Raw genomic sequence first — 16,365 nt, forward strand, 5'->3', positions numbered from 1 at the left:
TTGAATAATACAAAATCGATTCATAAAATCCAAGAATCAATCGTTCTTTTCAATGGAATCCAAGGAATCCATTGGCACCAACTATGTCATGCTAGCTTTTTGGGAAGGGGGTTAAATAACCCTCCAAAATTAGGCTACATTTTGGTGAGGGGAAAAACTGGCATAGCCATTTTCAAAGGTCTGTCATTTCAATATATCGGAATGAAAATGTCGCTCAATACTCTATAGTCTTAGAGATACTCTATAGTCTTTAGAGATGATCAACAGAGCATCAGCATATAGTTATGACCAAGATAGATTATTTTAAAGAAAATCAAGTTTTCTTTAATAAATTCCTTAACTTTCCATTAACTAAGAACAAGCATCCAAATGGTTGTATCCTGCTATGACCCCGATCATTTCCGTTTGCTGACAACAAACTCTGGCTCTTTAGCTGCCTAATGCTCCACTATGTTTACCAGACAGTCTCTACCTGTATGTGTCTGCTGTTTGGTGCTGAGCAGGTAGTGTACAGTGGGTTTCCAGAGCATTTCATATTTGCTTAAACCACTGCCTGCTGCTGCTGGTCTGTAAAACCAAAAACAATGAGCTGTAAGAGGCTAAAACACAACATTAAGCTGAGAACTCCACGGAACAACAGTGGGGTGATAAGTACCTGTGGGTTGGCGAGTGCTTGTGACTGCTTGTTGTTCCATTGTTTAACTTAAAGAAATGATAGTAGTAGTAGTTTTCTGCATATGTACACATAAAGATATCAATGTTTAGAAAACTACATTGATACAAAAGTGTTTTTACCATGTTTTGTCCCCCACCTGTCCAAGTACCAAAAGTAAGTTTCTTTCCATGTAACAAGGAAACAGATTACAGAAATGTTCTACTCACCAAATTGTCAAAGGCTTGGGCTCTCATCAGTCTATATGCAGGATAGTCCATCTTCTGAGTTAATTGCACACCTTTCTGCAATCTGTAAAAAAGGTTTTAAAAAGTGACCCACTTGCAGATGCTAATTCAGAAATTCAAGAGGTATACAGTACCTAATTTCTTATGTTTCTGGAAGCATTTGGAATTGATTGGCATGCACTGCTGTCTAGGACATCATAGAACTGTGCACAATAAAACCTAACATTATTGTTAAAATGTAATCTAATAATCTGTACTAGGGCTGTACAATTGCGGCCAAAATGATAATCACAATTATTTTGATCAATATTGTGATCACGATTAATATTACAATTATTTGTTGATTTTAACCAAAACAAATTTTGTTGCCACATAGGCTATTTGTAACGGCTTTCACATCCATATTATGCTACATTCTTCTTTTGTTTGTTTAGTTGTATGTTGTATAGACAGCGGCAACACATGTAAATGAAAATTAGCTATCTGAAATAAATAGCGTAGGATTTTTTTTAATGTATCTCTAAGACAGCTCCTTCACTTATTTTCAACAATAACTGATTAAAAGAGCTAGGGAGAGAGGGGGAGTGTGATGGACGCTACTCACAGAGTGACGGCTGACTCATTATGAATGGGTCCAACACGGGTCGAATGGCGCGTCAGCGGAATTACACACGTGGTGTGTATGAAATGTCTGTATCGTCACTGTGCTGCATTTTTATGAACTATGATATTCTGGCCATGGGTCACATCTCTGGCCCGGGTCCAGCAGCTCCGTCTCACACGCTATTACACCTACCAACTGAAGTTAGTTGCATTCAATAACTTCTGTGTTTTTCACCGTGGCGGCCGCAATAGCAGAATTACCCGCGGAAACACTGGTACAAGTACAGGTTTTCCTCTCATGCTTAACAATATACAGCTGTGTTAATAACAATTAAAACTGGACAAATGTCAGAAGCGTAGCGCTGTGTAGTGGGGCTGCGTGGAGAGTAAGAGGAGAGAGAGTAGGAGAAATCCAACACAGGCTCGGCTTTACAGAAGAATTCTGTAACGCAAAATTAAACCACATAAACAACATTGCAGCGGATGCAAGGACATTAGGTGCACCGGTGCGTCTTAGAGGAAAAATATTACTCACGCCCTAGAGTCCTGTGAGCTAACAGACGCTAACTAGCACTGGTCACTGCTGCTGTTTGGAAAAACAACACAAAATGTTGCGTTGACTAGTAAACTGGTAAACCTTGAGACTGCTGTGTAACCGGCTGCTATCTAATGAATTTTCCTCACGTTACTCTGTCCTCTGTGACTGTCTACATCTAGAAACTAAGCTGCTGCGTGGAGGGAACAACTCTGACTGGCACATGATCAGACAGTGGTTTACGGAGCGGTAGATGGGCTTTGCAAAAAAAACAAAAAACGGAGCGTTCTATGAAATGACGCATTAAAAAAAAAGATTGAAAAAAACAAAAAAAAATGATTAATTGTGCAGCCCTAATCTGTGCCATGATATGTTGGGACCAAAACCCTATTTCAATCATTTCAAGAATAATTTCAACAATCAACTTCTTTTTTGTGATTTACAGAATCTTCACTCCATCATGTTTGGGACATGTACTGACTTTAATGAAATTGATAACCTGACTTACATGTACATTTGGGAATACGTTTTACGTCTTTTCTTTTTCTAACATAGTTCCATCGCATTTCCTTTATATTGTCTAAAACGGCTTCTGTACATGGCCTTAATAACAGCTGGGAGGGTCTAACAAATTGATTTTGACCATTCTTTTTTTTTTCAACTTTTACAGGTTTTACAACATAATAAATTTGCAATACCAAAATAGTGGCGGAGCACTTTAAATTATGATACAAAACTAAAGGCTAAAGGACTAGAGGCAGACCAATGCAAGTTTTTGATAGCTGACATCAACAGCACAGTAGGCTAAACAGAATTTATTTTTGATTGGAGTACAAACAATTGGAAGCTAAATTGTATGATTGACAGGATATTCATTTTGATAATTGATTACTTGTTTTAAGCAAAAATGCCAAAATTATTTGGTTTCAGCGGCTCGAATATGAATATTGACTAGCTTCCTTATGATAGTACACAGAATATCTTTATTTTAGACTGCTGTACAGACAAAATGAGCAACTTGAAGACATCTCCTTGGGATCTAGGAAATTATAAAAGGTAGGCCAAATAATTTAATCTTTCGCTTTAATCGAGAAAGAAATTGGCAGATTAATCATTATTGGAAACATCATCAGTTTCAGCCCTAAATTGCAGTTGTCCATTGTTTCTATCAATGTTCAACATGTATTTTATTTTTATTATTTAATAATAATGCCTCAAAACATAATACTGAATGGAAATCTAAATCTATAAAATCAAATCTATATTGTCAAATCCTAAAACGGAGACTCCTAAAAGAGTGCTGCATGCAGTAGTGTAGAGAGGAATACATATCTTACCTGACCCAACAGGCCGCTGCTATGACCAAAGCCAGCGAACCTGCCACGATGAAGACACTGCTCATGACTGAGAAGAAGTACAAACAAACAGTAAGAAAGAGAGCGTGCCATGTAGATTTGAGTATCAGAGGAAGACATAATCACTGACTCAAAGTTCTGTGTTTGAATGAGTGTAGAGCTCGAAGAAGAGCTGCGGAAAAATGTTATTGTGCCGGTTATGGTCCTGCGGTCTAAACAGTGAAAACAGCATTGATAACAGTAATAGAATGGGGCAGAACTAACTAACACAGTACCATACCAGTTCTGTTCTGTACAACCCCATAGAAAATTTGAGATTAATCCAGAAATTTCAGAGCATGCTAAGAGAAAGTGCTAACATTTTGTTAGACAAAGAAGACCTTTGAATGCATGTTGACGTCAAGATGGATGATGGACCATTTTTGTTTCCACGACTGAAAATGAGAGCAGTTCAAGTTGATTACTTGCTGCTGCCTTGGTTGATAACTGGGAAATGACATCCTGGTATTTCCCAAGAATTTGCAATAAAATCTACTCCAAATTGAAAAAAATTTCACATAGCTTCTTTCTTCTCCAGGTGAGATAGGGCGGTGTGGAATGTGTGCTATGTCATCTTTGGTTGATAGTTTGGGACGATAGTCAAACTGTAATGGGTCCACTGTACTGGGTAGTGAGGAACAGATGTTATCTTTGACCAGCTGTTTGTAATATTTCATAGTTCTTAGACCCTCCCACATACATCTAGGGTTGCCCTACTGAAATTGTAGATCCATTTTCTTTTCCGTAGTCTCTTCTTGCCTCCTTTATGGCTCTTCTTAAATTGTAGGCTGCTACTTTAAAATTGTCCATGTTTCCAATAGTTCTAATTGTAACAAATTTATTCAACAGGTTATAGAAACTCTTTATTCCAAGACACCAGAAACTGCCTTTTGGTTACTTGCATAGCTTAGCCCTAATGGGTTGACAGGTCCCTTAAGTTCTAAGGAATGGAGAGCCGACACAGGACCCCAGTCAAAATCATACTCTCCGGTCTGTGTCAATATGTCTAATACCCAAAAGAATCTGAATGGATCCAAACTCAGCATCAGCTATGAAGCAGTATGTTATAATGACAAGAAAATATATTAGGAAATCGGAAGTGCAACATCTGCGGGCTAGGCCTCAGCTTTGGGGTTTCTTCCAGACATTATAACTCTTCTAAACTAAATGCTAACTAGAACAGAATTCACTCGGGTAACTATTTAAATTTTTCTTCAATAACTATAATAAATAAATGAGTTTTAATCAAAATCTTCAGAAGCCTCTTAACACACGCCCCACTCTATTGGTTGCTCAGCAACGCCCCGCATTGTTGCATTTTTTTCTTTGTCCTAATCATATTAATTTGATATTGTGTGTATAGTACTTTTAGTACTAAGTATTTTTAATGTCTTCAAATGTCTTATTGTCCTACTGATTTAATGCATCCTTGCTGCAAAACTAATTTCCTCTTGTGGGGCAATAAAGATGTCAACTTAACTGAAATCAAGCAGTCTTCTAAAATGGATTATTAAAACACTTCATTCAACAAATCATTCCAATTTTTGCTGGGCTACTGTATTGTCCTCTACTAATATTTTTGTTTTCTTTTATATAAATGTGTTACCTTAATATATAGTCATTAACCTAAATCTTACTCACCACAGCACTCAGGTCAAAACGACTACTACTTCAAGCTCAAGAAGTACATTTAAAAAAGAGAAATTAGGTCATAGCTAAATAACCAAAAAGACTTACTGATGAAGACATAGTCATTAGGAGGGTAGGGGAGAATGATGGGATCGCTGAACAGAGCGGGAGTGTGGTTTGTGGTGGTGGGTGGCTGGGTCATGGGCTGCTCTGTGGCAGATGCTCTATGGACGTGGCCGGGCTCACCAAGCTGATTGGATTTAGCTTGAGAGACGTCTTGGGAAGGTGGAGCTAAGGAATAAAACATTCATCATAATATCAGCAGGGATGTAGGGGTAAATATGAATATGAGTCTAATATTGGCCTATCCGGTACCTGGCAGCCTGGACTCAGTTCTCTGTTCACTGATGATGGCAGAGAGGAAGTCAATCTCCTCATCGAGCTCAGGATAAGTGCTCACCTTACCTGGAGGAACATGAAAGCAGAATCCATTGCTGCCTTTAACAAAACACTTATTTATACAAAAGGGTTCAATCCAAACACTGTATTAATATTCCAACCCTCAAAAGAGACTAAAACTGTAAAACTGCATAGGGAAAATAGTGGTGGAAGAAGTATTCAGATCCTGCACAAAAGTACTAATACCACAGTGGAAAAAGTAAAAATGCTGGATTGGAAGCGTTACTTGAGTAAAAGTATGTAAATATCATCAGGAAAATGTACTTCAGTATTAAATGTAAAAGTACTCAATGCAGGAAAATCCTCACATTTCAGCAACTAGAAATGATCCAAACAGCTCTGTCAATCAACTGTGTGTTTAATCAGCAAATTATTTCAGCTGGACTTGTAGGCATTATATTGTTGAGTAGTTTAAATTTATGTTAAAACATCAGATTTTATAAACTACATGTGTTTTTTGCTCTGCAGAAATCTTAATTGCTAAAGTAACCAGTAACTTAAGCACAATATTTCTCTCTTAAATGTAGTGAAGTAGAAAGTGTCATGAAAAGAAAAGACTTATGTACAAGTACCTCAAATTTTTATTTAAGTACAGTACTTATGAAAATGTACTTAGTTACATTTCACTACTGAAAAATAGGACGAGGATCCAGACAAAAACGCTAAAACAACAAAATGTTGTGTTGCTTGTGAAAGTTATTAACCAGACACCAACAAACCAGTCTGTAAATGGTTACTCCAGCGATTCCACAAAGTTGGGAGACACATTAATCTACAAAATACTGGTACTGACATCAGCCTTCAAAAACCTATAGTGGTCAAAATCTTGCATTTAATGTAAAATAAAAACTTAAAGAAGAACTCCAGTGATTTCACAATGCACTTCCACAAAGTTGAAATCACAAGAGACAGAGAGAAAATGGAAGCAGTAAAGGCTGAGATATCATGACTTTTAGTCCCTAGTACAAGTCAAACTTCCAAAAAAGGCTTCCGTTTCCCGTATTATGTGTGCTCAATTTTGTAATTTGGACTATAATCAACTATGCAGGGATTTACATACTATTTGCTACCACCTACTTTTAATGGAGTGAGGAGCATGTCTCCTCTTGACCACACAGTGGCCATGGGAGTTCTCCACCAGAGGGCGCAGGCAGGGACCGCAGTGTGAGCTGCCGGGCAGGCAGAAGTCTCGTCCTGCCCGGGCACAATCTAAGCTCCGAGGGCACAGATGAGATCCTGTGAAGAAAACCATGATCCAGAATTACTTACTCTCTGAAAATACAAGCTTTTACATTTTTATATTAATGAGCGTCTGTTACATTCATTCCCTCAATTAATTTGCCAAAGCCAAATTAGTTACAAGGCTAATTAAGACTATTAGCTTCACAAAACTCTCAGAAGCTGGTGTCGTCAGGCAACATTCACAAGTGGAAAATCTTAGAATTGTTCATGGAATGGGAGAGACAGAAACTTTGCACTATAGTTTTAAAGCACCCACCACTCATTTTCAGGTTCATAATTATATTTTGAGGTTGTACCAGTATAGGTTAACATGGTTTAATTTTCCAAAAAACACCATATTTTTGTTGTAGCGCAAATTGCTGCAGATCCTGTTTTCACCCTGTGTGTTTAGTTCTCTGTTTAACTACAGAGTGAGACATCTCACTTCTATACTATCTTTGTTGTGAGTTGCACATGCGCAGTAGCTAGGTAAGATCACATCAGCTAGATAAATCTTTCTCCAACTTTGGTCAGTACAAGGCAGGATTAGCTGGGAGAATTCTTCTAGACGAGGGGCACTTGTGGAATACTTGCAGAATAGGGACATGGAAGTAGTTCTTTTGGAGATTATGGTTAACTAGTGTGCATTGTAGCAGTGTTTTGCCATTGAGAACGAGCTAGCACGCTAGCGCTAGCATGTGCTACGGTTAGCCACCTCATCTTGGCTAGTGACGTAGAAAGCCGTGCAGATTTGGAAACAGTTAACAAACAAGATCAACAGAGATAGAATCTGATTCTACCCAACCTAAAAAAAAACGGCTTCTAACAGTTGTGACCAGAGACGTAACCCGAGTAAACACTGGAGAAGTAACTAAAAGGGGCAGCTGTAGCTCAGTGGTAGAGTGGTTGCCTGCCAATCGGAAGGTTGGTGGTTCAATCCCCCGCCCCTGCCTGATCCCAAGTCTGGGAGGAGTGGGCAGGGGTGATGGCTCTCTCTAGTAGTTTGAATTTGGTCTGCAGAAACTATTTTAAACACTACCTGTCAGTATTACATTTGTAACTTTAAGGTTACAGACAGCCAAGCTTTATTACGTTGTTTACATTTATTATATGACAGGTGCTATACAAAATAAATATTCTTATCTTTAAATATAATGGTAATTTTACAATTACCTTCAATCCGCAATCATCAGAGACTAAACAACCGGGATTAGATTAGAGTCAATTTTATTGTCATTACACAGGTACAGGTGCAAGGTAATGAAATGCAGTTTAGGTCTAACCAGAAGTGCAATAGCAGTAAGTGAATAATAAATACTATTATAAACAGAATTTTTTGGATAGATTTGTCATATGAATAAAATATAGAGATAACTAGTATTGTGAACAAAATTTACAGCTGGATATGTACTAAATATAATATACAGGTGGGTATTACTATAAATATAATTTTTACAGGTATGTACAATGAAGATAATATACAGATGGTTGTTACTATAATAGAGTTTACAGTTGAATATGTACTATGAATATATATACAGATGGCTATTATTTTGAACAAAATTTTTACAGATAGATAATATAATATGTTAGGCTAAAATGAACAGTATAACAATGGATTTAAGGTAGTACAAGTAAAGTTTGGACAGAAGCTATCTGAATTAAAGTGCAGTGGAAAGTAATTGCATATTACAGTTTAAATACGGTATTACAAATGTATATGTAAACAATTGGTACTGTAAATAAACAGTTGGCAGTGCAAATTGATATTCCAGTCAAGGTAAGTAGTGCAAGATGCAGATATAAACAGTTGTTACTATAATAACAGTCAGCCGTGCAGGTGAACATTATAGTAGGGCTGCACGATTATGGCCAAAATGATAATCACGATTATTTTGATCAAAATTTTGATCGCGATTATTTTCACGATTATTTGTTGATTTTAGCCAAAACAAATTTTATTGTCACATAGGCTATTTATAACTGCGACAGGGAGTGTGACGGACGCTACTCACAGGGAGACGGCTGACTCATCATGAACGGGTCCAGCACGGGTCGAATGGCGGATACACACGACGTGTGTATGAAACGTCTGTATCGTCACTGCGCTGCATTTTTATGAACTATGATATATGTGATATATGTGTATATGTTCTTCGCCGTGGCGGCCGCGATAGCAAAGTTACCCGCGGAAACACTGGTACAAACACAGGTTTGCCCCTCGTATTTAACAATATACAGCTGTGTTAATAAAAAATTCAAACTGTAGACAATTGTCAGAAGTGTGGACCGGCGCTGTGTTGCCGGGCGCGGAGTAAGAGAGAGAGGAGAGGAGAGATCCCACACAGGCATGGCTTTACAGACGAAATGGGTCACGTAACGCAAAATTAAACCATATCCATACACTCACCGGCCACTTTATTAGGTACACCTGTCCAACTGCTCGTTAACACTTAATTTCTAAGCAGCCAATCACATGGCGGCAACTCAGTGCATTTAGGCATGTAGACATGGTCAAGAGAATCTCCTGCAGTTCAAACAGAGCATCAGTATGGGGAAGAAAGGTGATTTGAGTGACTTTGAACGTGGCATGATTGTTGGTGCCAGAAGGGCTGGTCTGAGTATTTCAGAAACTGCTAATCTACTGGGATTTTCACGCACAACCATCTCTAGGGTTTACAGAGAATGGTCCGAAAAAGAAAAAACATCCAGTGAGCGGCAGTTCTGTGGGCGGAAATGCCTTGTTGATGCCAGAGGTCAGAGGAGAATGGCCAGACTGGTTCGAGCTGATAGAAGGGCAACAGTGACTCATATAACCACCCGTTACAACCAAGGTGGGCAGAAGAGCATCTCTGAACGCACAGTCGAACTTTGAGGCAGATGGGCTACAGCAGCAGAAGACCACATCGGGTGCCACTCCTTTCAGCTAAGAACAGGAAACTGAGACTACAATTTGCACAAGCTCATCGAAATTGGACAATAGAAGATTGGAAAAACGTTGCCTGGTCTGATGAGTCTCGATTTCTGCTGCGACAGTCGGATGGTAGGGTCAGAATTTGGCGTCTACAACATGAAAGCATGGATCCATCCTGCCTTGTATCAACGGTTCAGGCTGGTGGTGGTGGTGTCATGGTGTGGGGAATATTTTCTTGGCACTCTTTGGGCCCCTTGGTACCAATTGAGCATCGTTGCAACGCCACAGCCTACCTGAGTATTGTTGCTGACCATGTCCATCCCTTTATGACCATAATGTACCCAACTTCTGATGGCTACTTTCAGCAGGATAATGCGCCATGTCATAAAGCTGGAATCATCACAGACTGGTTTCTTAAACATGACAATGAGTTCGCTGTACTCAAATGGCCTCCACAGTCACCAGATCTCAATCCAATAGAGCATCTTTGGGATGTGGTGGAACGGGAGATTCGCATCATGGATGTGCAGCCGACAAATCTGCGGCAACTGTGTGATGCCATCATGTCAATATGGACCAAACTCCCTGAGGAATGCTTCCAGCACCTTGTTGAATCTATGCCACGAAGAATTGAGGCAGTTCTGAAGGCAAAAGGGGGTCCAACCCGTTACTAGCATGGGGTACCTAATAAAGTGGCCGGTGAGTGTATAAACAGCATTGCAGCGGATGCGAGGACATTAGCGCCGGTGCATCCTAGAGGAGCTAACAGCTAACAGACGCTATAGTACCGACTAGCACTGCTCACTGCTGTTGTCTGATAAAACAACAGACGGGACAAATGTTGCGTTTACTGGCAAACTGGTAAACCTTGATGCCGACGTATAACCGATCTGTTGAGTTTTCCTCCCGTTACTCTGTCCTCTGGGACTGTCTACATCTTGAAGCTAAGATGCACGGGGTGCAGTGAACTACTCTGACTGGCTCATGAGCAGACGGTAGTAACGGTAGATTGGCTTTGCAAAAAACCCGGAGCGTTCTATGAAATGACGCTAAAAATAATCGCTCGATCACGCAAATTTGATCGTGGGAAGTCAAAATCGTAATCGCGATTAACATTCGATTAATTGTGCAGCCCTACATTATAGTATTGCAAATAACAAAATGGAGGCAGGTGTGAGGAGGGAGAGGAGAGTCTATCAGTATATGAGGGCAGTGGTATCAATGAGGATTAGAGTTCAATAAAGAGACAGCTCTGGGGAAAAAACTCTTCTTTAGTCTGCTGGTCCTGGTCCAGAGGCACCGGAAACGCCTGCCGGAGGGCAGGAGAGAAAAGAGTCTGTGGGCTGGGTGAGAGGAGTCCTTAAGGATGCTGCGAGCTCAATGCAGACAGCGTTTCCTCTGGATGTGCTCGATGGCGGGTAGTGATGCGCTGGGTGGTTTTCACCACCCGCTGCAGTGCCTTGCGCACTGCAACAAAACAGCTCCCATACCACACTGTTGCACAGTTGGTCAGGATGCTTTCTATTGCACAGCGATAGAAGTTCACCAGGATAGTCGAGGAAAGCTGATTCTTCCTCAGTGTCCTCAGGAAGAAAAGGCGCTGGTGAGCCTTCTTGACCAGGCAGGAGGTGTTGGTTGACCAGGACATGTCCCCGGAGATGTGGATCCCCAGAAACTTGAAATTGGAGACACGCTCAACAGCCATTCCATTGATGTGGATGGTGTCGTGCGTGCCTCTTGACTCTTTTTTTTAGTCCACGATGAGCTCCTTTGTTTTGGTGGTGTTGAGGAGCTGGTTATTTTCAGTGCACCATGTGGCCAGGTGCTTGATCTCCTCCCTATAGGCAGTCTCATCGTTGTTGTTGATGAGACCAATCACCGTAGTGTCGTCTGCAAACTTGATGATGGAATTAGATTCGTACACAGGCTTGCAGTCGGAGGTGAAGAGGGAGTAGAGAAACGGGCTTAGTACACAGCCCTGTGGTACACCAGTGTTGAGTGTGATGGACGTGAAGAAGTTTGAGCCTGACCAAACATTCTGGGGTCTGTTTGTCAAAAAGTCCAAAATCCAGTTGCACACGGAGGTGTTGATGCCCAGGTCTCCAAGTTTGGCTATTAACTTAGCCGGGATGACAGTGTTGAATGCTGAGCTGAAGTCAACAAACAGCATTCGTGCATAAGTGTTCTTATTGCCCAGATGTGTGAGCACACAGTGCAGTGCCATGGAAACTGCATCCTCTGTGCTCCTATTGCTATGGTAGACAAACTGGTGTGAGTCCAATGTGGATTGTAGAGAGTCTTTTAGGTGTGCCAGGACCAGCCGCTCAAAGCCCTTCATTACAACTGGTGTGAGTGCTACAGGGCGGTAGTCCTGTAGTTGAAGGGGCGGCTGTGGCTCAGTGGTAGAGTGGTTGCTTGCCAATCGGAAGGTTGGTGGTTCGATCCCCGCCCCTGCAGTCATTGTCGAAGTGTCCTTGGGCAAGACACTGAACCCTGAGTTGCCCCCGGTGCTGCGCATCGGAGTGTGAATGTGTATGAATGTTTATCGGATGAGCAGGTGGCACCTTGTACGGCAGCCCCGGCCACAGTGAATGAATGTGTGTGAATGGTGAATGTTTCCTGTAGATGTAAAAGCGCTTTGAGCAGTTGTTAAGACTGGAAAAGCGCTATATAAATACAGCACATTTAGTCATTAAGGCACTTCGGGCTGAAGTGTTTTGGCACTGACACAATGGAAGTGCATTTAAAGCATGTTGATACAGCTGCTTGGGCAAAAGACAGGTTGAAAATGTTTGTAAAAACCCCAGCAAGCTGCTCCACACATGTCCTGAGTCCAGGGATGTTATCTGGTCCAGCAGCCTTGTGGGTGCTGATCCTGCTCAGTGCATTGCCGACATCTGTGGAGGAGAGTGTGATTGGCGGGTGGTCGGCTGAGGATTTGAGCTTGGTGGCAGTTTCTCTGTTGTCTCTTTCAAAGCGAGCATAAAAGTCATTCAGCTCGTTCAGGAAGTTGACATCAGTGGCTGCAAGGGTGGAGTTAGTAGGTTTATAGTCACTGATGGCCAGAATGCCCTGCCACATGCGTCGAGGTTCAACGTTGGAAAAGTGTCCCTCTATCTTAGGCTTGTAGCAGTGCTTGGCCTCTTTGATGTCCCTTTTCAGATTTGCTCTGGATGTGCTATAGGCTTGTGCAACTCCTGATCTGAAGGCAGTATTGCGTGTATTCAATAGGAGTCGCACTTTACTGTTCATCCATGGCTTCTGATTTGGGTATGTGGTGATCTGCTTCTGGGTTGACATTGACAATGGTGGTATTAATATAATCCAGTACAGAGGAGGTGTAGCAGTCAATGTCTGTGTGAGAGCCACTGGTGGCTTGAGAAGCAAACATACTCCAGTCAGTTTGGCTTCCGGCTGGAACACCGTCAAGATGGCTGCTCGGTAGAGAGTCTCCCCAGACAAACGGAGAAATTATTGATTTACTCCCATTCGGCTGAGTAATATTGCCTTGCGAAAGCCGGTTAGAGGGGGTAAGACGACAACAAAGCCCCAACGACAATATAATTAGAAGAGGGAGAACGAAAATGTTCACAAACAGGTCCAGCTAACGAATCGTAGCCTTAAGCTAATAGGACGGAATGGTTAGCCTGGAAATTTTATTAGAAGAACTGAGAGGGTTTCGCCAGGAAACCAAGGAACAACTCTCGACTATTAAAGAGGAAATACGAAAAGCGAACGCAAGGATAAGTGAAGTAGAGGAGCGGTTGGAGAAGACGGAGGAGCGAACCCAGAATACGGAGGAAGTGTTAGCAGAGCTGCTAAAGCTACACGTGAGTCTGGAAGAGAAGCTGGTTGACCTAGAGAGCCGATCCAGGAGGGAGAATGTCAGGATCTATGGTGTTCCAGAGGGGGCTGAAAAGGACTGTGAATCCATGGTTGCATTTGTGGAAACTTTACTTAAAGAGGGTCTCGGTCTGGAGGACAGCGGGCCAGACATGCAGATTGAGCGGGCACACCGGGCGCTGGGGTCGCCGCCACCGGAGGGAGCGCCGCCACGGTCTATCGTCGTAAAGTTTCTGAGTTTCAAATATAAGGAATTGTTGCTTTGGAAGGCTTGGCAGCGAAAGGGATTTGTTTGGCGTGAAAAACAAATAAATCTGGATCATGATTATCCACCAGCCATCCTCAGAAAGCGCAGAGAGTACACGGAGGTTCGGAGGGTCCTGAAAGAGAAACGGGGTTCAGTTCCAGACTCTCTTCCCAGCGAGGCTGCGAGTAAGACATAAAGAAGGATCCAGAACCTACGACACCATAGAGGAAACCACCGAGGACCTGGCAAAGAAGGGCTTCAAAGTTAAAGTCATCAGATCTCCGGCTTCCCTGAAGGAGCAGATTGAGCGGCTGTCCTGGAGCAGAAAGGAGGGAAGGAAACAGAAAGGCTCCTCCGATTCTACAAGAGGAGAAAACTACAAAGAGAGGCTCCGGGCTTTCAGAAGAACATCTCCACCTGCGACCTGAGAATTGAAGGATTCATCATTTTCCCTCCTTAGTCTTTCCTCTTAGTGATAAGTACACAGAGGGCTAATTTAGAGATGATGGGATTTTAAAAAGGTTTGTTTGGGATTCTCTCTTATTTGGGCTGCTGCCACCTGTAAGGGCCCTCCCTAACGATATGGGAGGTTTTTCCCTTCTGAGCCGCTTCCAAGAGGCTCAACAGGGTCGAGTCAACAGACCCCTGCTTTGGATGCTGAACATGTTCTGTTCTTTCAAGGTTCCTGTTTACATGTTTGTTTTTGGTTCACATGTTTATATTCTGTTTATGTCAGTTCTAGTGAGTGGTGGGGGAGCTTCAGGGACATCAGTGACATGGGGTAGAAACTTACACAAATGGGGAGGACGCAGTTAATGGTAGCTTCTTTCAATATTAATGGCATAAATAATCCAATTAAGAGATGGACAGTTTTATCTAAACTCAAAAAGGATAAAGTTCAGATAGCGATTCTGCAGGAAACCCACCTAGATGATTCTGAACATGCCAAATTGAACAAGATGGGGTTTAAATCTGTCTACTTTTCTTCCCACGTCTCCGGGAAACGAAGAGGGGTTGCGATTTTAATATCAAGCTCCTTGTGCTATGAACATGTTGCAGAACATAAAGACAGGGAGGGTCGTTATATTTTAATTACAGGAAAAATAGACGGCATCTTGATAAGTCTTGTTAGTGTCTATGCCCCACCAGGCAGCGACTGGTCATTTTACAAGAAAATACTTGAATTAACAGCAACACAAAGTCAGGGTGTAATGATCTGTGCTGGGGACTTTAATATTAAATTAAACCCAAATCTGGACTCATCAAATGGGAAAACAAACTCAAAACATATCAGTAAAAGAATGAAAAATATGATGGACGAACTGGGTTTAGTGGATGTCTGGAGGGACAAGAACCCAACCAGTCGTGATTATACACATTACTCCTCTTCTCACAATGTGTACTCCAGAATAGATTATTTCTTCATATTTAAAAAAGATGTGCATAGATTAAAAAGTTGGGAGATCGAATCTAGTCCACTTTCAGACCACAGCCCAATCTATATCTCCCTTCAACTGGCTGAAAAAAGCAGATCCACGCTCTGGAGGCTGAATACAAACTTATTAAATAGTAAAATTTTTAAGGAGAATATGAAAACTGAAATCAAACAATATTTGGAGGAGAATGATAATAAAGAGGTGGGTCCGGCGATACTTTGGGATGCTTTAAAGGCGGTAGTCAGGGGGAGAATAATAGCCTTTTCCTCCTACGAAAAGAAAATTAGACAACAAAAACAAACTCAATTGGAAGTTGAGCTGAAAAAATTGCAGGAAGAGCACTCCAAAACGTTCAGGAGGGCAACAAGAGCTAAAATTGAGATAGTGAAAAAAGAACTGAATGATTTAAACATACAAGAAATACAAAAGAAACTTCTTTTTACTAAACAGAAATATTATGAAGCAGGGGGAAAATCTCTGAAGCTCCTAGCATTTAAATTACGAAAACAACAAGCTGATAGAACTATTCACAAAATAAAGAATATATATACAAATAGGGTTGAAACAAACCTAGAAAAGATTCAGAAATGCTTTGGAGATTTTTTCCAAACTCTATACTCCCAGCCCAAATTGAATAATGAACAGCAAATAGACACTTTCCTTTCCCAACTCTATCTGCCCAACATTACAGGTGAGCAAAATGAACAACTAATATCGGAGATAACTGAAGCAGAATTAATATTGGTGATTAGAAAGTTGAAAGGAGGGAAATCTCCAGGAATGGATGGGTTTGCTGCCGAGTGGTACAGAGATATGCAAGATCAGTTAGTCCCTGTTTTAGAGTTTTCAACAATGTACTGGAAAAGAAAATAATCCCTCCCTCATGGAGAGACGCAACTATTTCGCTAATCCCTAAGGACGGAAAGGATAAATTGGAATGCGGAAACTACCGCCCGATAAGTGTGCTAAATATTGATTATAAATTATTTACTGCCATAATCGCGCAGAGATTGGAAAACATCATGCCAGTGATAATCCATAAGGACCAAACAGGCTTCATCAGACAGAGACAGACGCAGGATAACATCCGAAAAACTTTGCATATTTTAAATCATGTAGCTCAACAAAAAATAGAGACTCTTGTACTGAGTCTGGATGCGGAGAAGGCCTTTGACTCGGTCAGA

General features: G+C 41.3%; 1 protein-coding gene across 2 annotated transcripts in view; it reads right to left on the minus strand.

Annotated features, from left to right (window-relative positions):
- The window catches only part of npdc1b (neural proliferation, differentiation and control, 1b), a 37,836-nt gene that overhangs the window by 7,686 nt on the left and 13,785 nt on the right, over positions 1-16,365 (minus strand). For both annotated transcript variants that reach the window (XM_032507556.1, XM_032507555.1), the window contains exons 2-6: positions 6,598-6,756; positions 5,437-5,526; positions 5,170-5,352; positions 3,376-3,442; positions 883-964 (exon numbers count right to left, since the gene is read on the minus strand). In XM_032507556.1, the coding sequence (XP_032363447.1) occupies positions 883-964; positions 3,376-3,442; positions 5,170-5,352; positions 5,437-5,526; positions 6,598-6,756 (581 nt within the window). The remainder of the gene's footprint in view (positions 1-882; positions 965-3,375; positions 3,443-5,169; positions 5,353-5,436; positions 5,527-6,597; positions 6,757-16,365) is intronic.

The sequence above is a fragment of the Etheostoma spectabile genome, unplaced genomic scaffold, assembly GCF_008692095.1.
Source record: "Etheostoma spectabile isolate EspeVRDwgs_2016 unplaced genomic scaffold, UIUC_Espe_1.0 scaffold00003242, whole genome shotgun sequence".
Classification (NCBI taxonomy): domain Eukaryota; kingdom Metazoa; phylum Chordata; class Actinopteri; order Perciformes; family Percidae; genus Etheostoma; species Etheostoma spectabile.